This window comes from Oncorhynchus kisutch, linkage group LG6, assembly GCF_002021735.2.
Source record: "Oncorhynchus kisutch isolate 150728-3 linkage group LG6, Okis_V2, whole genome shotgun sequence".
In the NCBI taxonomy this organism is placed as follows: domain Eukaryota; kingdom Metazoa; phylum Chordata; class Actinopteri; order Salmoniformes; family Salmonidae; genus Oncorhynchus; species Oncorhynchus kisutch.
The window spans coordinates 34,843,020-34,867,109 of record NC_034179.2 but is presented as its reverse complement, the minus strand read 5'-3'; the positions used below and the strand labels follow the sequence as shown (position 1 = coordinate 34,867,109).

General features: G+C 41.7%; 1 protein-coding gene across 5 annotated transcripts in view; it reads right to left on the bottom strand.

The window, feature by feature from the left end:
* abr (ABR activator of RhoGEF and GTPase) overlaps window positions 1-24,090 on the bottom strand; it is a 232,319-nt gene that overhangs the window by 141,536 nt on the left and 66,693 nt on the right. For 4 of the 5 annotated variants that reach the window (XM_020485490.2, XM_031826644.1, XM_020485489.2 and 1 more), the window contains exon 2: window positions 6,593-6,771. In XM_020485490.2, coding sequence (XP_020341079.1) covers window positions 6,593-6,771 — 179 coding nt within the window. Of the gene's footprint in view, window positions 1-6,592; window positions 6,772-19,537; window positions 19,650-24,090 lie in introns of those variants that run through there. The other variant, XM_031826645.1, reaches the window with a different exon arrangement.

Here is a 24,090-nt window from a genome sequence, read left to right as displayed (position 1 = left end):
TGTGAACTAGGTTTCTATTCAAGTGTTGATCGACATGGTAATGGCTCTATAGTCTTGGAGAAACGGACACTCCGTTACATCTAGACGTGTCATGTCGTAACATACAGCACGCATAAAGCAACTATTTCTGTCTTACAATCTCTCTCTACCAGGTGTGGCACTCCTCTCATCCTTTAAAAACAAGAAATGGACAGTGACGGGGGTAAGGGGGAATACCAAGTCATTTTTTGCGTCATCATCATTCTCAAAGCCGCTGTTTACTTCTAAGATCACTTTAGCACCTGCCTAAAAAAATCGATTCAAATTCGACACAGACACATTATATAAACGCTTCATAGTGTTTTATTTACATTTTAGAGGCGATAAGGTGATAAGTTGGACAGATAGAGTGAAAAAAAGCTATTTTCCCACACTGATCTCTCCTTCTCACTATCACGCATTAGTTTCGCTTCCCAACCCTCCATTTTTAAAAAGACCAGACTGGACTCATTGCCTGCTTGAATTATGCAGAAACGGCCAGTGTTTAGGTCATGTAATTGATTCTGTTGGAAAGGGGAGAAATTGTGCTTTACAATTGTATTGACATTACAGTTGATCTGTAAGTATTACGTTTTTGGGGCGCTAAAATAAGGGCAATTGTACGGACCAAGGCGATGTACGAGTTTACGTGAGTTTACGCTAGCTTATGAAGGATTTGGAAGTTAGCTAAATGCAAAGGAGCAACATGGCGAGCCAGAACTAGAAGACGCTCCAGTATCATTCAGGTCTGCTGTCTGGCAACATTTCGGTTTCCCTGTAAACTATAACGGGGATTACCAACGAGTGGTGGATATAACTTCTACAACATGTAGGCTCTGTTCATTACCGATAGCCTATTAGAGTGGTGGATAAAACTTCTACAACATGTAGGCTCTGTTCATGGCCAATAGCCTATTAGAGTGGTGGATAAAACTTCTACAACATGTAGGCTCTGTTCATTGCCGATAGCCTATTCCAGTGGCAATATGAGTAACAAGACTACTCATTTGCGCCGACATCACCCCAAAGTGCCATTCCGTGGGACCAGGTGAAAAAATGAAACCGCAAACACTTCTCCCCACAGCCTTCATTCAGGCAACAATAATGAGGCCGACTCCGGTAAGGTTAGAGAAAACAACTCAGCGATAGCTAAATTCATAGAGGCAGATATGAGTCCCTTCTCTGTGGTAGAGATGGCGGGGTTCAGAAACATGTTTAAAGTGGCCGATATTATTCCTTACTGTACACATTTTTCCCCAGACATTAATACCTGTCTTATACAATTTTATTTTTTAAAAGAACAACTTGAGAGCGAGTTGTGAGAAACGCGATCTGTTGCTTTAACAACAAACAGTTGGACATCTAGAGCTACCTTACTGTAAGGCTCATTTCATTATGGCAGAGTGGGAGGTAAACAGCCATGTGTTTCAAACACGTCCCCTTGAGAGGAGTCACACCAGTGTAAACTTGGGGGAGGAGCTAAGGGAAGTAGTTGCAGTGTGGAAGTTGGAGAGGGATAATGTAGCGATTCCTGTGACCACTGACAACACTAGAAATATTGCAAATGCAGTTGCACTAGCTGAATTGGGGCCACAGATAAGATGCTTTGCTCTCGTTATTAATCTAGCATCTCAAAAAGCAATGACAGTGAATCCAATCTCTCACCTCATAGGACAAATCAGGAAAGTGGTATCCTTCTTTCATAAAAGCACAACTTCTGCACATGTTTTCAAAACAGGAGATGCTGGATCTGCCAAACCACAAACTAATCCAAGATGTCCCTACTAGATGGAAATCAAGCCATGACATTGTTGAGAGGTACCTTGAGCAGAAAGTTGAGCTGTATTCTACACTGACTGAACAAGCTGTGAGGAAGAATGTCAAAGATAGTGACTTCGTCTGAAAATGACAAACAAGCAGAGGAAGTTATCAAAGTGTGCAAACCTCTCAAAACAGTCACAACACTGAAATGCACAGAGCATTCCATCAGTTTCCATGGTCCATGGGGGAACAACGTTTGACAAAACAACTTACATACACTAACACAACATTAAACAAAACTATAAACAGACAGACAGTACAACAATTACATATTACATTAAAAACACAAACATCTTGACTAAAAACAGCTGGCCTAAAAACAATTACACTCTTCTATGATATATACATCGATCAAGTGTTTAAACTCCACCAACGAAACTAGATCATCACATTTTAAAATGTTCAGGAGAGAATTCCAGGAGCACGGTGCTAAATAACTAAAACTATTCTACCATGACCTGTTCTAATTTTTGGTACTGTTAGAAGCAAATCAGAATGTGACCGTAATTGATATTTATTTACTGACCTGACTAAAGTTGGAGAAAAGAACAGAGATAAAATGACCAGCCAACAGCGCTGTAGAGATCACAATGTGTTAGACATTTCTGATTTGTAATGAACCTGAGGGCTGCATGATACACTGAGGCCTGCATATATATAACATCACTCAAATCTTTATTTAACCAGGTAAGCTAGTTAAGAACAAGTTCTCATTTACAACTGCGACCTGGACAAGCTAAAGCAAAGCAGTGCGACACAAACAACAACACAGAGTTACACATGGAATAAACAAACATACAGTCAGTAACACAACAGGAAAAAAATGAAGTCTATATACAGTTTGTGCAAATGGCATGAGGAGGTAGGCAATAAACAGGCCATAGTAGCAAAGTAATTACAATTTAGCAGATTAACACTGGAGTGATAGATGAGCAGATGGTGTGAAAGTAATGATACTGGTGTGCAAAAGAGCAGCAAAGTAAATAAAAACAATATGGGGATGAGGTAGGTAGATTGGGTGGGCTATTTACAGATGGACTTTGAACAGCTGCAGCAATCGGGTTAGCTGCTCAGATAGATGATGTTTAAAGTTAGTGAGAGAAATGTCTCCAGATTCAGCGATTTTTGTAACTCGTCCCAGTCCTTGGCAGCAGAGAACTGGACGTAAAGGCGGCCAAAGGAGCTGTTGGCTTTGGGGATGACCAGTGAGATATACCTGCTGGAGCGTGTGCTACGCGTGGGTGCTGTTATCGTGACCAGTGAGCTGAGATAAGGCGGAGCTTTACCTAGCATAGACATATAGATGACATGGAGCCAGTGGGTCTGGAACGAATATGTAGCGAGGGCAAGCCGACTGGAGCATACAGTTCGCAGTGGTGGGTGGTATAAGGCACTTTGGTAACAAAACGGATGGCACTATGAAAGACTAAATCCAGTTTGCTGAGTAGAGTATTGGAAGCTACTTTGTAGATGACATCGCCGAAGTCGAGGATTGGTAGGATAGTCAGTTTTACTAGGGTAAGTTTGGTGGCGTGAGTGAAGGAGGCTTTGTTGCGAAACAGAAAGCCGATTCTAGATTTGATTTTGGATTGGAGATGTTTGATATGAGTCTGGAAGGAGAGTTTACAGTCTAGCCAGACACCTAGGTATTTGTAGTTGTCCACGTATTCTAGGTCAGAACCGTCCAGAGTAGTGATGCTAGTCGGGTGGGCGGGTGCGGGCAGTGATCGGTTGAAAAGCATTTGGTTTTGCTAGAGTAGTTGGAGGCCACAGAAGGAGTATTGTTTGGCATTGAAGCTCGTTTGGAGGTTAGCTAACAGTGTCCAAAGTAGGGCCAGATGTATATAGAATGGTGTCGTCTGTGTAGAGGTGGATCAGGGAATCACCCGCAGCAAGAGCGACATCGTTGATATATACAGAGAAAAGAGTCGGCCCGAGAATTGAACCCTGTGGTAACCCCATAGAGACTGCCAGAGGTCCGGACAACAGGCCCTCCGATTTGACACACTGAACTCTGTCTGCAAAGTAGTTGGTGAACAAGGCGAGGTAGTCATTTGAGAAACCAAGGCTATTGAGTCTGCCGATAAGAATACAGTGATTGACAGAGTCGAAAGCCGTGGCCAGATCGATGAAGACAGCTGCACAGTACTGTCTTTTACCGATGGCGGTTATGATATGGTTTAGTACCTTGAGCGTGGCTGAGGTGCACCCGTGACCAGCTCGGAAACCGGAATGCACAGCGAAAAAAGGTCGGGTGGGATTCGAAATGGTCAGTGATCTGTTTATTAACTTGGCTTTCAAAGACTTTAGAAAGGCAGGGCAGGATGGATATAGGTCAAAAACAGTTTGGGTCGAGAGTGTCACACCATTTGAAGAGGGGATGACTATGGCAGCTTTCCAATCTTTAGGGATCTTGGATGAAACGAAAGAGAGGTTGAACAGACTGGTAATAGGGGTTGCAACAATGGCGGCGGATAATTTTAGAAAGAGTCCAGATTGTCTAGCCCAGCTGATTTGTACGGGTCCAGGTTTTGCAGCTCTTTCAGAACATCTGTGATCTGGATTTGGTTGAAGGATACACTGGGGAGCGGGGTTGGGGTAGCCAGGAGGAAAGCGTGGCCAGCCGTAGAGAAATGCTTATTGAAATTTTCGATTATCATGAATTTATCGGTGGTGACCGTGTCGCCTAGCCTCAGTGCAGTGGGCAGCTGGGATGAGGTGCTCTTATTCTCCATGGACTTTACAGTGTCACAAAACGTTTTGGAGTTAGAGCTACAAGATGTAAATTTCTGTTTGAAAAAGCTAACCTTTCACTTTCCTAATTGACTGTGTGTATTGGTTCCTGACTTCCCTGAACAGTTGCATATCGCGGGGACTATTCAATGCTATTGCAGTCCGCCACAGGATGTTTTTGTGCTGGTCGAGGTCAGTAAGGTCTGGAGTGAACCACGGGCTATATCTGTTCTTAGTTCTACATTTTTTGAAAGGGACATGCTTATTTAAGATGGTGAGGAAATTATTTTTAAATAACTACCAGGCATCCTCGACTGGCGGGATGAGGTCAATATCCTTCCAGGATACCTGGGCCAGATCAATTAGAAAGGCCTGCCTGCAGAAGTGTTTTAGGGAGCGTTTGACAGTGATGAGGGGTGGTCGTTTGACCGCGGACCCATAGCGGATGCAGGCAATGAGGCAGTGATCGCTGAGATCCTGATTGAAAACAGTGGAGGTGTATTTGGAGGGCAAGTTAGTCAGGATAATATCTGAGGGTACCCTGAGGTGAACTGATGGAATTACGTCTGCGGAACAGTCGTGGTGGTACCGCGGGGCGCCATGTCGACGAAGGGACCAGGCCAGATGGCGAAAGAGGTATTGTAGTTGTGGAAATTTCGTTTGCTAGCCGGGAGAGGCGCCTGGCTCAGGGCTAGCTTCATGGCTGGGTCACTCAGTGGCAGCTAGCTAGCTGTGAGGATCAATGGTCCAGGGGTTACGGCAGAAATCTGGCGTTGTAGCGGAGAAAAACAGTCCGAGAGCAGTGGCTAACAATGACTAAATAGCTATTAACTTAGATAATTAGCTGGCTACCTTTTGATGAAAGTTTTGGCTATAGGGTCTAAAACAATAACAGATTCGTGTCACATTGAGTGAGGCGGGTTACCGGAATGTATATTTAATTTAAAAATGGCAAAAGAGATTGAAAAATAAATTGGGATATATACAAAAAAGACAAAAAATAAACAAGAGCACAACAAACCAAGTCTGCACTGCTACGCCATCTTCATCTGAATTAGATGAACCCGCAGTAAGGGGTGTCATGACTGCTATCAGAGTTAAACTGGAGCCTAGATATGCTGGCCCCGGTGTCATAGACTTACACAAGAGCACTGCTTTGGACTCCCGGCTCAAGTCCCTACTGCACCTGGATGGTGCTGCTCGTCTGAGTCTACAATGAAATCACAGCAGAGATTGTGACCAATATACAACAGATATTTTATTTATTTTGTTAATGTGACATTTATTAATTAGTGATTTAACAATTAACTATAAAGCAATAATTGTAATTGTCATAATAGTGTCTGGGGAGTTGTTCACGACACAGGAGCAGGGAACCAAGTCAAAGGTCAAGGTCATAGAGGAGGAGGTGACCTCATACAGGGAAGTGGACTGTATTCCCCAGATGCTGATCCACTTACATGGTGCTGATCCACTTACAAGACCAAAGAGTTAATATAACCTCATGTTGCCATGTTAGCAAGGCACTACCTGGCTGTGCCTGGAACCTCTGTCCCTAGCGAGAGGCTATTCTCCACAGCAGCTGACATTGCCACAGCAAGCCGATCTGTGCTCACTGCAGATAGACTAATCTTCTTAAAGAAAAACTTGAAAAAAATAAACATTTTTATCAGATTTTCAAGTAACCAGTCTTAAGTGGTCCTATTTTGTTTATGGCACTGCTATGTGACTTAATTTGGATATATGCTGCTGGACTATGCACTCTTGTTGAAATTCTGTTTTAATTGACTGTTTTATTTTCCGTTTTAAATGACTATTATATTTCATGTTATAAGACAGACACTGCTGTTTTTTGTTGTCCCTTTGTTTCCATCTGCTCCTGGGAATTCAAGCTACCCATGTTTACAATTAAAATACATGGAAAATACCGAACTGTGACACCACCGTATCGTACCGTGAGTTTTGTCAACTCTTTCACGCCTAGTGTCTGTGCGTAAAAGCATGTGTGTATGGGACTCACCCCGGGCAGCAGGTCCTCTGGTGGGACAGGGGAGATGGCATCTCCATCAGGGCCGCATGCACACAGGCTGGGGGAGATGGTGGGGGACTCGTCTATGAAGGGCATGGTCTCTGAACCGTCCTGACTCTTATGATCCTCTGCTGCATCACCGTCATACCCGTCTGTGTTATAGTTGAAATCTGAAGGAGCGAGAGAAGGGTTAGGATACAGTGCATAAAGAATGATGGGAAACACAGACCCATGTTGAAGAGAGAGAGTAAGATGGAGAGGGTGGGTCGAGAGGGTGGGGGGAGAGAGAGGGTGGGGGGGGGGGCGAGAGAGAGGGTGGGGGAGAGAGAGGGTGGACAATGAGAGTGCGAGAGGGAGAGAGAGTGAGAAGGGAACTAATGTGGGAAATGTGCAGGCTGGACATTCTGGACAAGATAGATTGAACCTGCCCCACAACACAGCTGAATGAATACTGTAGTGCAAAAACTAGTATGTTATCCAGGGCTATAGGCTACTACAGAATAACTACTACAATACAGAGCAGTCGTGGCATTACTAGATAATGCCATTCCTGAGGATACTTGAATAAGCACAAAAGCACATATAGTACCAGTCAAAGGTTTTAGCACACTCATTCAAGGGTTTTTACTATTTTCGACATTGTAGAATAATAGTGAAGACATCAAAACCATGAAATAACACATATGGAATCATGTAGGAAGCAAAAAGTGTTGACATTCTTCAAAGTAGCCACCCTTAGCATTGATGACAGCTTTGCACACTCTTGGCATTCTCTCAACCAGCTTCATGTAGTTACCTGGAATTTATTTCAATTAATAGGTAGGTGTGCCTTGTTAAAAGTTCAATTGTGGAATTTCTTACCTTCTCAATGCATTTGAGCCAATCAGTTTTGTTGTGACAAGGTAGGGGTGATATACAGCCCTATTTTGTAAAAGACCACGTCCATATTATGGCAAGAACAGCTAAATAAGCAAAGAGAAACGACAGACTTTAAGACATGAAGGTCAGTCAATCCAGAAAATTTCAAGGACATTGAAAGTTTCTTCAAGTGCAGTCACAAAAACCATCAAGCGCTATGATGAAATTGGCTCTCATGAGGACCGCCACAGGAAAGGAAGACCCAGAGTTACCTCTGCTGCAGAGGATAAGTTCATTTGGGTTACCAGCCTCAGAAATTGCAGCACGAATCAATGCTTCAGAAAGTTCAAGTAACAGACACATCAACTGTTCAGAGGAGACTGTGTGAAACCACTACTAAAGGACACCAATAAGAAGAAGAGACTTGCTTGTGACAAGAAACACGAGCAATGGACATTAGACCGGTGGAAATCTGTCCTTTGGTCTGATGTGTCCAAATTTGAGATTTTTGGTACCAACAGCCGTGTCTTTGTGAGACGCAGAGTAGGTGAACGGATGATCTCCGCATGTGTGGTTCCCACCATGAAGCATGGAGGAGGTGGTGTGATGGTGCTTTGCTGGTGACACTGTCAGTGATTTATTTAGAATTCAAGGCACACTTAACCAGCATGGCTACCACAGCATTCTGCAGCAATATGCCATCCCATCTGGTTTGCACTTAGTGGGACTATCATTTGTTTCTCAACAGGACAATGACCCAACACACCTCCAGGCTGTGTAAGGGCTATTTGACCAAGAAGGAGAGCGATGGAGTGCTGCATCAGATGACCTAGCCTCCACAATCACCCAACCTCAACCCAATTGGAGATGGTTTGGGATGAGTTGGACTGCAGAGTGAAGGAAAAGCAACTTGAAAAGCAACTTGGAATTCTTTTCCAACAGTCTTGAAGGAGTTACCACATGTGCTCATGCTGGTTGGAAAAGCATTCCAGGTGAAGCTGGTTGAGAGAATGCCAAGAGTGTGCAAAGCTGCCATCAAGGCAAAAGGTGGCTACTTTGAAGAATCTCATAAAATATATTTTGATTTGTTTAACACTTTTTTGGTTACTACATGATTCCATGTGTGTTATTTCATAGTTTTGACGTCATCGCTATTATTCTACAATATAGAAAATAGTCAAAATAAAGAAAAGCCCTTGAATGAGTAGGTGTGTCCAAACTTTTGACTGGTACTGTACATAACCAATGTACTGTTTTGTAAGATGTAACTAAGACAAAATTAAACAGACTGTGGGTATTGGGTGCCTACAATACCCACTGTAGTGTGCATAGGTCGCAAGCCCATAGTAAGTCAATAGAGCTAACTGGCTAGCTACTACTGTTATCTTCTTGATGCACCCATCCCATTAGCGGGATCATTTTCGTCAACATCCGCTTAATTGCAGAGCGCCAAATTCAAATTAAATTACTAAAATTATTTAATTTTTCATGAAATCACAAGTGCAATATAGCAAAACACAGTTTAGCTTTTTGTTAATCCACCTGGCGTGTCAGATTTCAAAAAAGCTTTTCGGCGAAAGCATACCAAGCGTTTATGTAAGGACATCTCTCTCAGCAGACAAAACATTACAAACAGCAAGCAGCCAAGTAGATTGGTCACGAAAGTCAGAAAAGCAATAAAATGAATCGCTGACCTTTGATCTTTGGATGTTTCCACTCAAGAGACTCCCAGTTACACAATAAATGTTCCTTTTGTGCCATAAAGATTATTTTTATATCCAAAAATACCTCCATTTGGTTGGCGCGTTATGTTCAGAGATCCACAGGCTCGAGCGGTCACGACCGGCCAGACGAGAATTCCAAATAGTATCCGTAAAGTTCGTAGAAACATGTCAAACGTTTTTTATAATCAATCCTCAGGTTGTTTTTACAATATATAATCGATAATATTTCAACCGGGACTGTAGCTTCTTCAATAGGAGCGAAGGCAGGCAATGGAACAGAGAGCTTTCAGGAAAAACAGCACTTCCGGGTTGGATTTTCCTCAGGTTTTCGCCTGCAATATCAGTTCTGTTATACTAAGAGACAATATTTTGACAGTTTTGGAAACTTTAGAGTGTTTTCTATCCTAATTTGACAATTACATGCATATTCTAGATTCTGGGCCTGAGAATTAGTTTCATTTGGGTACGTTTTTCATCCAAACATCAAAATACTGCCCCCTACACTCAACAGGTTATCTAGCCAAATAATTGTTAGCTAGCTACCCACGAAGAATTGACATCTACCTTGGATACCATTGGTTTTAGTACATTTTTGCCTGTTATATTATCTAGTTAGCTACATTATTACAATTCACATATAGCTAGCTGATAGTTACAGTATGAAGTAAAACATTTGCCCCTGAACAGACAGTTAACCCACTGTTCTTAGGCCATCATTGAAAGAATTTCTTAACTGACTTGCCTAGTTAAATAAAGGTAAAATAAATTTTTAAAAATTGCTTTCTGTATATCTTGTTTCATCTCTATTGCCATTGTCCTGGCTAGATGGAGGAAGGTTCAGTAAATGGGTTCGTCCATTCTCAGTCAATATGGCTACGTGGCTCGGAGAATGCACTTGGAGCATGAGTGTGGAGCACGGTAGTATGCATATTATTAATGTCTAGGCCCTTCAGCTAGAGAGACTCTGGCTAGAAAGCCTCTCTCCACAACACACAGTAGTATTGAAAGGATCTAGCTGTGACCAAATAGAAAATTAAAGCAGTGTCAGAGAGAATTTGAAATCCTCAGTGGCATATAGGCCTACATAGACAAGAGGCCTAATATGAACCGGACCCAGAGGGGCGGGACCAACCCATGTGTCAGTCACTGACGTGGTTGACAACACAGCTAATGGACCACCCACCTGTCACTCAACTACTAGGTCCTCCCCATACACCACAAGGGCTTGCCTGTGTTGCCATGCAACGCATCATGCCATCTGTTGTGCTGGGTGACAAGGGCATGAGAGCCAGCTGACTGAGCACAGGGCTATAGAGCCATTCTAACTGTAGCCATATGGCTTTATTTGCTTCATTAAGCACTGCTTATTCAAAACATAAACCTTCTGTACATGACTGGTAAATTCAGACTCATGTGAAGCCCTATGGACCCCTTTATATTCCACAGTGTAAATCTTAATACAGCATCATTGATTTGTAATAAAACACGAGGCCAGCAGCCTGTCATCGTTGCCAGTATTGGCTATTAAAATATTGCCATTGTGGTGTCTGGTAAGTAAAATATGTCAAGGAAAATCACATGACGGGGAGTTTACTTATTTTGTACATAATGTTGCTGCCACCATCTCTTATGACCGAAAATAACTTCTGGACATCAGAACAGAGTTTACTAACCTCGAACTTGAAGAAGCTGTAGACCACACCATCTACCAAGAGAGTTCTCATCTATATTATTCGTAGACGTCTACTTACCACCAAACTGATGCTGGCACTAAGACTGCACTCAAACAACTCTAATAAGACCATCAGCAAACAAGAAAATGCTCCTCCAGAAGCGGCGCTCCAAGTTGCCGGGGGACTTTAATGCAGGCAAATTTAAATCAGTTTTACCTCATTTCTACCAGCATGTAACATGTGCAACCAGAGGAAATAAAACTCTTGACCACCATTACTCCACACACAGCTCTTCACCTCAAAACCCGGAAACTATAATTTCGAAAACAAAACGTTTATTCTTTCAGTGAAATACAGAACCGTTACGTATTTTATCGAACAGCTGGCAACCCTAAGTCTAAATATTGCTGTTACATTGCACAACCTTCAATGTTATGTCATAATTATGTAAAATTCTGGCAAATTAGTAAGCAACGAGCTTACTAGCTGCACAGACTGTTGCATATACCCTGACTCTGCGTGCAATGAAGGCAAGAGAAGTGACACAATTTTCCTAGTTAATATTGCCTGCTAACATTAATTTATTTTAACTAAATATGCACGTTTAAAAAAAAATAATACTTCTGTGTATTGATTTTAAGAAAGGCATTGTTGTTTATGGTTAGGTAAATCTGTGCAACAATTGTGCTTTTTTCGCGAATGCGCTTTTGTTAAAGCATCACCCGTTTGGCAAAGTAGGCTGTGATTAGATGAGAAACTAACGGGCACCGCATTAATTATATGCAATGCAGGACAAGCTAGTTAACCTAGTAATATCGTCAACCATGTGTAGTTAACTAGTGATTATGTTAAGATATCAAAAAAATCTAAGATAAGTTTATGCTAGCAAGGAACTTAAGGCCAGCATCCCAGAGTCGTCTCTTCACTGTTGACGTTGAGACTGGTGTTTTGAGGGTACTATTTAATGAAGATGCCAGTTGAGGACTTGTGAGGCATCAGTTTCTCAAACTAGACACTCTAATGTACTTCCTCTTTCTGAAGCGTGTAGCACGTAAAATGTGTCTGTCCTCAGCTGCAACACTCACTAAAGAGTTCCAGACTGCAACGTCAGTACAAAGACTGTTCGTCGGGAGCTTTATGAAATGGTTTTCCATAGCCGAGCAGCTGCACTCATGCCTAATATCACCTTGCTCAATGCCAAGCGTCGGCTAGAGTGGTGTAAATATCGCCGCCATTGGACTCCGGAGCAGTGGAAAAACGTTCTCTGGAGCAATGAATCACGCTTCACCATCTGGCAGTCCAACGGACAAATCTGCGTTTGGCGGATGCCAGGGGACTGCTACCTGCCCCAATGCCATATGCCAACTGTAAAGTTTGGTGCAGTTAGAATAATGGTCTGAAGCGGTTTTTCATGGTTCAGGCTAGGCTCCTTAGTTCCAGTGAAGGGAAATATTAATGCTACAACATACAAAGACATTCAAGACGATTCTGTGCTTCCAACTTTGTAGCAACAGTTTGGGGAAGGCCCTTTCCTGTTTCAGCATGACACTGCCCCTGTGCACAAAGCAGGGTCCATACAGAAATTATTTGTCAAGATCGGTGTGGAAGAACTTGACTAGCCTGCACAGAGCCCTGACCTCAACCCTTTCGAACTCCTTTGGGATGAATTGGAACACAGACTGCGAGCCATGCCTAAATCCCCCAACATCAGTGCCCAAACTCACTTTAAATTTTTTATTTCACCTTTATTTAACCAGGTAGGCTAGTTGAGAACAAGTTCTCATTTGCAACTGCGACCTGGCCAAGATAAAGCAAAGCAGTGCGACACAAACAACAACACAGAGTTACACATGCAATAAACAAAACACACAGTCAATAATACAATAGGAAAAAAAAAATCTAATGCTAATGCTCTTGTGGCTGAATGGAAGCAAGTTCCCGCAGCAATGTTCCAAAATCTAGTGGAAAGCCTTCCGGGAAGAGTGGGAGGCTGTTATAGCAGCAAAGGGGGGACCAAGTCCATATTAATAGCCATGATTTTGGAATGAGATTTGAGGTGTCAACATAGGATTATGTACACTACATGACCAAAACTATCATTATGTTACGAAGTTACAGTCTAAAGTTGTTATTACATAGCCCAAATGTATTCTCTTTCCTTATATTATCTACAGAGTTAGAGGCCTGCATACTTGGGAGAGAATCGCCATATCATCAGACAGAGCTACATGAAGATGGAGAATGGATAACAGCCTCAAAGATAAATAGATAGTCAAACATTCCCAACAAACTGTCCCAACATTCCCTGCTCTTCCAGAATTCCCAGTTGGAAGATTCATAGAATAAGCTGAAAATCCAGTCTAACTTGTGGACTGCCACCTCCTACCCATCATGGTGTATCCAGTGGGAGGGGGTTGAGGGGATCTAATACGGGGATTGGGGTGAATGTAGGTCAGCCAGTCGGCCTATGCTCTCTCGCTCTCCTCTATCACGACACTGCCTGCAGCTCTCCAACACACACAAACACGCTGGCCTTTACTGTCGTTCTCCACCGCTCTCCGTTTTTAGGTTTGCCGGTCTGTCTGTGTTTCTATCTGTGTGTTCCCATTTGCATGTTCTTTGCTGTGTGTGTGTTCCTTTGTGTCTATGTTTCTATCGGTGTGTGGAAGTTTCTGTAGGTGTGTTAGTGCTGAGCGATTAACTGAAATATCTGTTATTTTCGGTTTTTAAACTATTCTGTGTTTCATGAGCTGAAAGAAAAGATGACATTTTCCATTATTTCTCTCAAATTTAATGCACACATTTGTTTACATCCCTGTTAGTGAGCATTTGATCCTTAGTCAAGACAATCCATCCACCTGACAGTGGGGCATATCAAGAAGCTGATTAAGCAGCATGATCGTTACACAGGTGCACCTTGTGCCGGGGACAATAAAAAGCCACTAAAATGTGCGGATTTATCACAACACAATGTCACAGATATCTCAAGTTTTGAGGGAGCATGCAATTGGCCCACCAGAGCTGTTGCCATAGATTTGAATGTTCATTTCCGTACCATAAGTTGCCGTCATTTTCGAAAATTTGGCAGAACGTCCAACCGGCCTCACAACCGCAGACCACGGGTATGACGTTGTGTGGGCTAGTGGTTTGCTGATGTCAACGTTGTGAACAGAGTGCCCCATGGTGGCGGTGAGGTTTTGGTATGGGCAGGCATATTTGGAATGGGCAGGCATTTCCTTACATGAACTGTAACTCAGCAAAATTGTTGAAATTGTTGCGTTTATATATATTTTTCAGAATAATTGACCGATGTCGGTTCAAATGATTTGACTTTCATTTAGTTTTTTTCTGTGAGAGAAATCAGATCCAGCCTTAACTCTAATTTAGTAGGGAGTTGTGGTTTTCAACAGGACAATATTCCACATAATTACCACGTTTTATGTGCTAAACTAATGACAATGACCATAATCCATTGCGCATCTACTTGTCCGGTCAGTTTTTTTTTTAAGCCTGCTATGGAAGAGACAAGAATGCGAGAATGTGAGATGATACAGAGAGCAGCTGTTACTTTGCAAGATATCTCTGACTTCGATAATGTTTTTCCAGGTAGTGGTCTACTCTCCCAACTCTGTCCAGCTTTCAACTTACTCTTGAAAGTTGTAATAGTAGAATGCACAAGGTGCAATTTCGAAATTAGATAGTACATCATCAGTTTTCCTCATCACGTCAGTCACTGCATACCTTCGAGAGCTATTTATAATTTGTAAGAAATGTCCAGATCAACTAGCCCATGTCAACTCATGTTTTTTAGTTTGTTTTTTTAGCCCATAGATTTTGTTGTAATGTTTTGTCACTCAAATATCACATGAACACACATTAGACATGGCAAAATGTATACAATTGCAAGAACATTAGCTTTATAACTGCACAATTCTCTGCACCCCATGACAAAATATGTAGAATTATAGGAAATTGAGCTCCTTTTTTCCTCTCAACCAACAAGAGGGGTGTGAACATTTTGTTCCCAAGAAAATTATGTCAGACAGCAGACACAGCAGCTCTATGGAGATGAGATGATTACTTGGAATAAAAATTATAAAGTCATCAAATAAAACAAATGTAATATATACTACACAATAACTGAAATATTTTATAAAAGTAAAGTGAATAAATGGTGGTTAACAAGTGAGCCGTAATGGGCAGTCACTACCATCATGGGGACTTTTATTAATTGTTTTATTCTGTGTTGTTACAGAATTCAACCCACATATTGCATAGTGCATTTCATTTAAAATAAATAAATAATTTAGAACCGAAACAACCTCAAAAAGCACTAATCGCTCTGCACTAGCATGTGTCTGTGTGACTTTTATATGTCTCAATAAAAGTTAGTCAGTATGAGAACATTATGTGTGAGTGTGGAAGTTTTTTTTATTTCACCTTTATTTAACCAGGTAGGCAAGTTGAGAACAAGTTCTCATTTACAACTGCTACCTGGCCAAGATAAAGCAAAGCAGTTCGACACACAACACGGAGTAAAACAAACATACAGTAGAAAAATAAGTCTATACACGATGTGAGCAAATGAGGTGAGATAAGGGAGGTAAAGGCAAAAAAAGGCCATGGTGGTGAAGTAAATGCAAAATAGCAAGTAAAACACTGGAATGGTAGATTTGCAGTGGAAGAATGTTCGAAGTAAAAATAAAAATAGAAATAATGGGGTGCAAAATAAATAAATACAGTAGGGGAAGCGGTAGTTGTTTGGGCTAAATTATAGATGGGCTATGTACAGGTGCAGTAATCTGTGAGCTGCTCTGACAGCTGGTGCTTAAAGCTAGTGAGGGAGAAAAGTGTTTCCAGTTTCAGAGATGTTTGTAGTTCGTTCCAGTCATTGGCAGCAGAGAACTGGAAGGAGAGGCGGCCAAAGGAGGAATTGGTTTTGGGGGTGACCAGAGAGATATACCTGCTGGAGCACGTGCTACAGGTGGGTGCTGCTATGGTGACCAGCGAGGCTCTTGTAGATGACCCAGAGCCAGTGGGTTAGGTGACGAGTATGAAACGAGGGCCAGCCAACAAGAGCGTACAGGTCACAGTGGTGGGTAGTATATGGGGCTTTGGTGACGAAACGGAAGGCACTGTGATAGACTGCATCCAATTTATTGAGTAGGGTATTGGAGACTACTTCGGCGATGTCATTTACAAAATAAAGGATCGGTAGGATGGTCAGTTTTACGAGGGTATGTTTGGCAGCATGAGTGAAGGATGCTTTGTTGCGAAATAGGAAGCCAATTCTAGATTTAACTTTGGATTGGAGATGTTTGATATGGGTCTGGAAGGAGAGTTTACAGTCTAACCAGACACCTAGGTATTTGTAGTTGTCCACATAAGTCAGAACCGTCAAGAGTAGTGATGCTGGACGGGCGGGCAGGTGCAGGCAGCGATCGGTTGAAGAGCATGCATTTGGTTTTACTTGTATTTAAGAGCAGTTGGAGGCCATGGAAGGAGAGTTGTATGACATTGAAGCTCATCTGGAGGGTTGTTAACACAGTGTCCAAAGAAGGGACAGAAGTATACAGAATGGTGTCGTCTGCGTAGAGGTGGATCAGAGACTCACCAGCAGCAAGAGCGACACAATCATGGTCACAATCATCTTCTGTTTAACTGATTATCCTAATTAGGCATGTGTAGCTGTGACAGACAGACAGGACTAACCTAGAAATGTCTGCCTGACTGCCTGGGAAAGACTCATTAAGAGGCTTCTTCATTAAGGAAAAATTAAGTGAACAACTGTGACCAGTTCCCAGAAAGGCTGTGTGTGTACGTCTGGCACTGCTCTGCGTTCAGATAAAACATACAGGCTTCCAGACTCCCGAGTGGCGCAGCGGTGTAACGCACCGCATTGCAGTACTTGAGGCGTCACTTCAGACCTAGGTTTGATCCCGGGCTGTGTCACAACCGGCCGTGATCAGGAGTCCCATAGGGTGGAGCACAATTGGCCCAGCGCCATCCGGGTTAGGGGAGGGGGCAGGGGGGGATTTATTTGACTCATCGCGCTCTAGCGACTCCTTGTGGCTGACCTCGGGCGCCTGCAGGCTGACCTTGGTCATCAGGTGAACAGAGTTTCCTCCGACACATTGGTGCAGCTGGCTTCCGGGTTAAGTGGGCGGGTGTTAAGAAGCGCGGTTTGGCGGGTTGTTTCGGAGGACGCATGACTCCACCGCCGCCTCTACCTAGCCCATTGGGGAGTTGTAGCGATGAGACAAGATCGAAATTGGGGAGAATAAAGAAAGTGTAGTAGGTCAAGGAGATAAAGACGTCCGCCATAAACAACCATAAAATCCCAGTAAACACTGAGCTGGTGCATCACTAATTCTTTGTATGGTAAAGGCCAGAGGGAAAGGCCACTGAGAGAGACTGGCCTTTATCTGTAGTGATGGACTACTAAAACAACAGGGCAGAGAGGTGCTAGAACAGAGCTGGTTAAAGCACTGCACTGAAAGAGACAACTCTGAAACCAACACACATTGGAGAGCAAGGCTAACTAATACAAACAAATTCAGTGAACAGTAGTACCATTCCTAAAGAGAATCGGAGCAGTCGTCATGTTAAATTACTTCAGGAGCTCTAATGGTCAACAGAGACATGAGTCCAACTAACTAAAAGGAGAAAACACATCGCACCAAATTACAGTCTGCCGTTTGTCTACGTTCAATCGCTTGCTGAAGGAGCGGTGGGTTTTAAGGACCACCCTGTCGGTGGGCGTCTGACTGCTGAATTCGCCCATTTCTACATGTAGAGTCTCTTTGCAAATGATGGGCGGAAAACCCAACCGGTGTGTCCGTGCCTTAAGTCCATGAGACCCTGGTCCGACTGTGCCAATGACGCAGGAGTGCCCACATTGTGTAATTACTGAGGCAGAATGTACTTACTGTTTAGTCAAGCAATAGATCTGTTGTCTACTCAAACTGAATATCTACTCTAAAGCTTACTGAGGCATTCTCCAACTATTCTGATTTATCATCTTGCAACAGCAGTTGTATTCAGAACATCAACATGTGCATCCCTCATTCTAGACATTCCTCACAAGAATGACAAAGTGTAAGCATATCAGTTACTTCGTTTTCAACAGTTCATTTCAATTAATTTCAACACAAGGGGAGAAATAGCCTCAGAAACCCATTGTGTATATACAGTGAGAGGCCATTCTCTGTAGGCTAACATAGCAAGGAGGCTGTGTGTGAAATTCAGGAAGAGGAGGAAGAGAGTCAATAATCGTAGCGCTCTGTGTGCATTATCAAATTACAAATGCAAACAGGGAAGAGGAAGACAGGTGGAACGTGAAGAATTATTACCTTTCTAGTGAAGAGATAGAGAAGTGATAAGCCTATAGCCTACCTTTGTACTTTATACAAGCATAATACAATTTACAGAAGGCAGCTGTGCAATGAGTGGTGAAAACTGAAAACGGGTCAGTCCACTTAACACAGGCCCTGGCCCCTTCCCCAAGCGCTCAGTGGTAATAACTGCCTTCCCAAAGGACACACACAAACATCCACTCTCTCACACACACACACACACACACACACACATCAGCTAATGCTTTCTGACAATCTAATCTCCCCCATTGCCAACACGCACAAAATCAATACTCTCCTATGTCTGTCAGTCGGTCAATGAGGGATTCTCCAGTTGAGCGGCGACATACTTACCCAGGCAGGTCTAACCTGCGATTACTTTTCAATGGAGTAGATAAGTACTACCCCTGAGACTGACGGGTTTAGATGGGCCAACTTTAACATGAACGACACACAACTGACATGCTATTACATGACAACGTCACGTAAGAGGATCAACTCTCCCAACTGAAGATGGTAATTTTATAGAGAAAACAGACAGGTCCATAATTTATGGCACCTTTCATGGAAATGAGCTAAAATGTATAAAATAAAGTATACAAATACTGATCAATATCGCATGCAATTATTTATTTTTGTATTATATTTTATACTAATGCAATTGCTCAGAGAAATAGATTTAGTTTAACAAGTAATACAAAAAAACGAAGATATGGGTACTGGGGCCCTTGTTAAGAACCAAGACAATAAAACTAAGCACTAATCAAAATCCACAAAGAAATGGTTAATTGATCACAAAATCAATATTTTTCCAATGGCCATCTCAGTCTCTGGACATGAATCCAAATGAAAACATGGTTTGAACTGAACAGGGTGTCTGAATCTGGAAAGATTCTGTATGGAGGCGTAATGGTCCAAGACAACAAGGGTGCCAATCATATTGACCTCTGTATTTGAAGAATAAAATAAATATTACGTGTTAAAGAAAAAAAAATGTTTGAGCAAATGTATTAGTATAAAATAATATAAGTAAACCTTTTTTTTTGCATACAATATAGCTCAGTGTTTGTATTATTATTATTTATTTATTTTACAGACTTTTTTGCTAATCTTTATCAAGGGTGCCAATAATTATGGACCTGACCTTACACAAGAGTCACAAATCTCACCATTTCAGAATGCCCACATAATAACACCACCATTCCAGAAGTGAAAATACAATTTCAATAGAATGCCAGGAAGGCATGAATCAATCACATCCAATACATTGACTACAGGCAGAAACGGACAGACACAACACAGATAAACACAGTGAACCAACTTTACCATGATGATCGTGGGGTGAGATGAGCGAGCGAATGGCGCACACAGCCTCAAAGAAAAAAGCCATATGTCCTTAACTTCTGTCACTTCAACACAACAAACGAAATCATCCGATCAACCTCAACACTCTATACCAAATCCACATAGGCAGTCCCCCGCACTGAACTCAAAACACACACAGTTAAAAACACACTCCACAGCACAGGGCTCAGCATAGGAGTAAAACCAGTGAGGTTTGTTTCAAATGGCCCTCATTCAAATTCCCATAGTCAAAGAGCTCAGGAGGAAACACACACAACCCAAAATGTTGTCTTCCCAGCTCTGATGTGAAACACCACAGCCTCAGTCAGTTCCTCTAACATAAGTCACCTGGTATAACCTTGGAATAGTCCTGATATTACCAGCACTAAAACACACACTATAGCCCTGATATTACCAGCACTAAAACACACTATAGCCCTGATATTACCAGCACTAAAACACACACACTATAGCCCTGATATTACCAGCACTAAAACACACACACTATAGCCCTGATATTACCAGCACTAACACACACACACACACACACTATAGCCCTGATATTACCAGCACTAACACACACACACACACACTATAACCCTGATATTACCAGCACTAACACACACACACACTATAGCCCTGATATTAGCAGCACTATTACAGTGACGTAGGTCAGAGGGCCATGGTAAATCATTGAATCAGTCAGTGAATTACATTAACAGTACAGTGTTTCCTCTCTCCACTGACTGCCTCTGATAGGGAAACAAAAGATTTACAACAGCGACAGTACAGTAAATGACAATGTTGCTATAGGAAACATGCCAAGTCATGCAAACACGGCATGAGCATACATACAGATTCATCTTCAATTCATGTGATTTAATGACTCACAATTTTATGTGTCACGGTGATCACAAACAATGGATGATTATTGGATTTAAAGCCAAGTTATCAAGTCATTAGAGTGTATTGTGTAATTACATTCCCTTTGCAGTTTGATATCATGTCTACTATGATGACTCGAAAACCACTCCTGACCCAAAAACCACTGTCTGTGTACTATAGAGTATCTATGGGGATCAGGGCTGCTTTGAATAGCCAACAGGCAGTCATTTGTGTGATAGTGTGTTGCACTCACTCTCTCCCTCTAAAATCACTTTCACTGTTGGTTTCCCTGAGGTAGCTCCAGTTTGACACAGTGCTCAGGGAAGGAAATAAGCGAGGGACTGAATGGAATACGTGCATACTGGATAACACAAAAATACACAGGTCACATAATCTGTAGTATCTGAAGAATGCCTATAGATGTAGACCAAGTAGATAAGAGCTGTGTGTGGAGTTCAGAGGTCACTCATTAGAACGGCTTTTAATCAATATAATCTATGTCCTATCTGTATTCTCTGATTAAATTAATGCAGCAGCGTGTGTGTGTGTGTGAGATTGAAGCCTCTAGTTTGATCAATGAGATCCCTGCTAATGGGCTGATAATCACAGTAACATGGAGGTCTTGTACTTTAAAAAAAATAATGTATTTAGCCTTTATTTAACCAGGTAAGCCAGTGGTAAACAAGTTCTCATTTACAACTGCGACCTGGCCAAGATAAAGCAAAGAGACACAAACAACAACACCGAGTTACAAATGGAATAAACAAACGTACAGTTTATAACACAATATGAAGAAAAAAAATCTACATACAGTCTGCAAATGAGGTAAGACTAGGGAGGTAAGGCAATAAATAGGTCGTACTGGCGAAGTAATTACAATTTAGCAATTAAACACTGGAGTGATGGATGTGCAGAAGATGAATGTGCAAGTGGAGATACTGGGGTGCAAAGGAGCAAAATAAATAAATATGGGGTGAGGTAGTTGGATGGCCTATTTACAGATGGGCTATGTACAGGCGCAATGATCTGTAAGCTGCTCTGACAGCTGGTGCTTAAAGTTAAAAGAGGGAGATATGGGTGTCCAGCTTCAGTGATTTTAGCAATTCGTTCCAGTCATTGGCAGCAGATAACTGGAAGGAAAGGCGGCCAAATGAGGAATTGGTTTTGGGGGTGACCAGTGAAATATACCTGCTGGAGCGCGTGTTACGAGTGGTGGCTGCTATGGTGACCAGTGAGCTGAGATAAGGCAGAGCTTTACCTAGCAAAGACTTATAGATGACCTGGAGCCAGTGGGTTTGGTGACAAATATGAGGCGAGGACCAGCCAATGAGAGCATACAGATCGCAGTGGTGGTTAGTATATGGGGCTTCAGTGACAAAACGGATGGTACTGTGATAGACTGCATCCAATTTTCTGAGTAGAGTGTTGGAGGCCATTTTATAAATGACATCGCCGAAGTCAAGGATCGGTAGGATAGTCAGTTTTACGAGGATATGTTTGGCAACATGAGTGAAGGATACTTTGTTGCAAAATAGGAAGCTGATTCTAGATTTCATTTTGGATTGGAGATGCTTAATGTGAGTCTGGAAGGAGAGTTTACAGTCTACTGAGTGATGAAGACATGCTGAAAGGGATCTAATACTCAACAGCCTCACACTGTGGGCCCTCTTCCGTCAGTCTTCAAATTATACTGTTCCAAATCAACCCCTGGCACCTAGTCCCAGCCCCCTAGAATACCTACTTCATGTAAATACGATGGGTATGAGCAATATGGTATGAGGTTCTTTCTATAGACTGGGGTACCAGTGAGCATTTATTGTAGTGGACTGTTTGGAGCAGTTACAAATTCATTCATAATAATATGCCTTTTCTTTATGTGAATACATTAAGATATTCACATATACCCTTTCATGTTTGGAGTCTTCACAGATTTGACAAAAAAAAATAGTGTGACATAATACTTTTCTTTCATTAAATGTATGATACTGCTGTCATTATACATCATATACTAAGCATTTAACTACGGAATTACAAATTGAGCTTGATCCTGTAAAATTCACTATTTCGTTTGGCGATCTTGGCAGTGCACTGTAACCTCTCTGTTACACTATGTGAAAACAGTTTTCATGGACACACATATCCAAAATAATGTCTGGATCGCAAAATCAAATGCTTCTAACAGAAAGTGTAACTTTACCAAGATGAATCAAACAAAAATCGATAGGGTTCTTCAATAATTACGCATAATAGTTGATTGATGCTCATTTGATGTCTCGCTGTTTAGTTAGGTGGGGAAATTATCACGCAGCATCAGCTGATTCAGGTAAGGATGTGTGAGATACTGTACGTGATTGAACAACAGCCAAAGTGAGGGAATTCATGTTGATCTGGAGAATTGACAGAACATTTTGGTGTCTATATTGTTACGGCGGTCAAGATAATGTCATGGATATTATGTCAAGAGGTAAGATTACTGTCCATGTATGTTCTGATCATTTGTTTTCCAAGGTAAAACTGAGCAATCAGGAATGTGAAAAGTGGCTTGTTTATTCGTGTTTGCATTTAAAACCAAAAAAACACCTTGATATTTTTATTTTCACATGTGGTTGGGGTTAAATATGGAATGCCTATCATTGGTTAAGTGCACAGCCAACACGTCCTGTCCTTTCAGTTCATCCTTCTAACTCCATTCTATGAATCTATTCATTAACGTCATTGGGATAGGGGGCAGTATTTTCACATCCTGATGAAAAGCGTGCCCAAAGTAAACTAGGATATGCATATAATTGGTAGATTAAGATAGAAAACTCTACAGTTTCTAAAACTGTTAAATGTCTGAGTATAACAGAACTTATTTGGCAGGCTTTTTATCTGCTATTTTACACAGTATATTCAGTCTTAAATGTTATCGATTATTTACATTTTAGGATATCTAAGGTTAGGAACGTTGTTTGAAATGTTTGGACCAAGTTATCAAGTAACTTATTAGATACTTTGTAGTCATGTTGGGCAAGTTAGAACCGGTGTATTTCTGAATCAAACATGCCAAATAAATTGACATTTTGGGGATATAAATAAGGAATTTATCGAACAAAAGGACCATTTGTGATGTTTCTGGGACCTTTTGGAGTGCCAACAGAAGATCTTCAAAAGGCATTTTTTATATCGCTATTTCTGACTTTCGTGTCGCACCTGCCTGGTTGAAAAATGTTTTTCATGTGTTGGTATGGGGGGTGCTGTCCTCAGATAATCGCATGGTTTGCTTTCGCCGTAAAGCCTTTTTGAAATCTGACACGTTGGCTGGATTAACAACAAGTTAAGCTTTATTTTGATGTATTGTACTTGTGATTTTATGAAAGTTAAATATTTATAGAAATTTAACTTGAATTTGGCGCTCTGCAATTTCACTGGATGTTGTCGAGGTGAGACGCTAGCTGATCCGAAATTAGTTAATCGATTATTAGCTGCCCATACCATGCCACAGTTACAAGGTAAGATTCCTCAATTTCTGCATATGATTTAGTGTGTATTTACTTATTAATGAACTGGATGTGAGGAATCAGGTAAATGCAATTGAGCTTATCCCCTTGTTTCCCCTATTCCTCCCCTCCCTCTCAAAGCACATAGTGGGAGAGGAGTGAAGGTTCCTT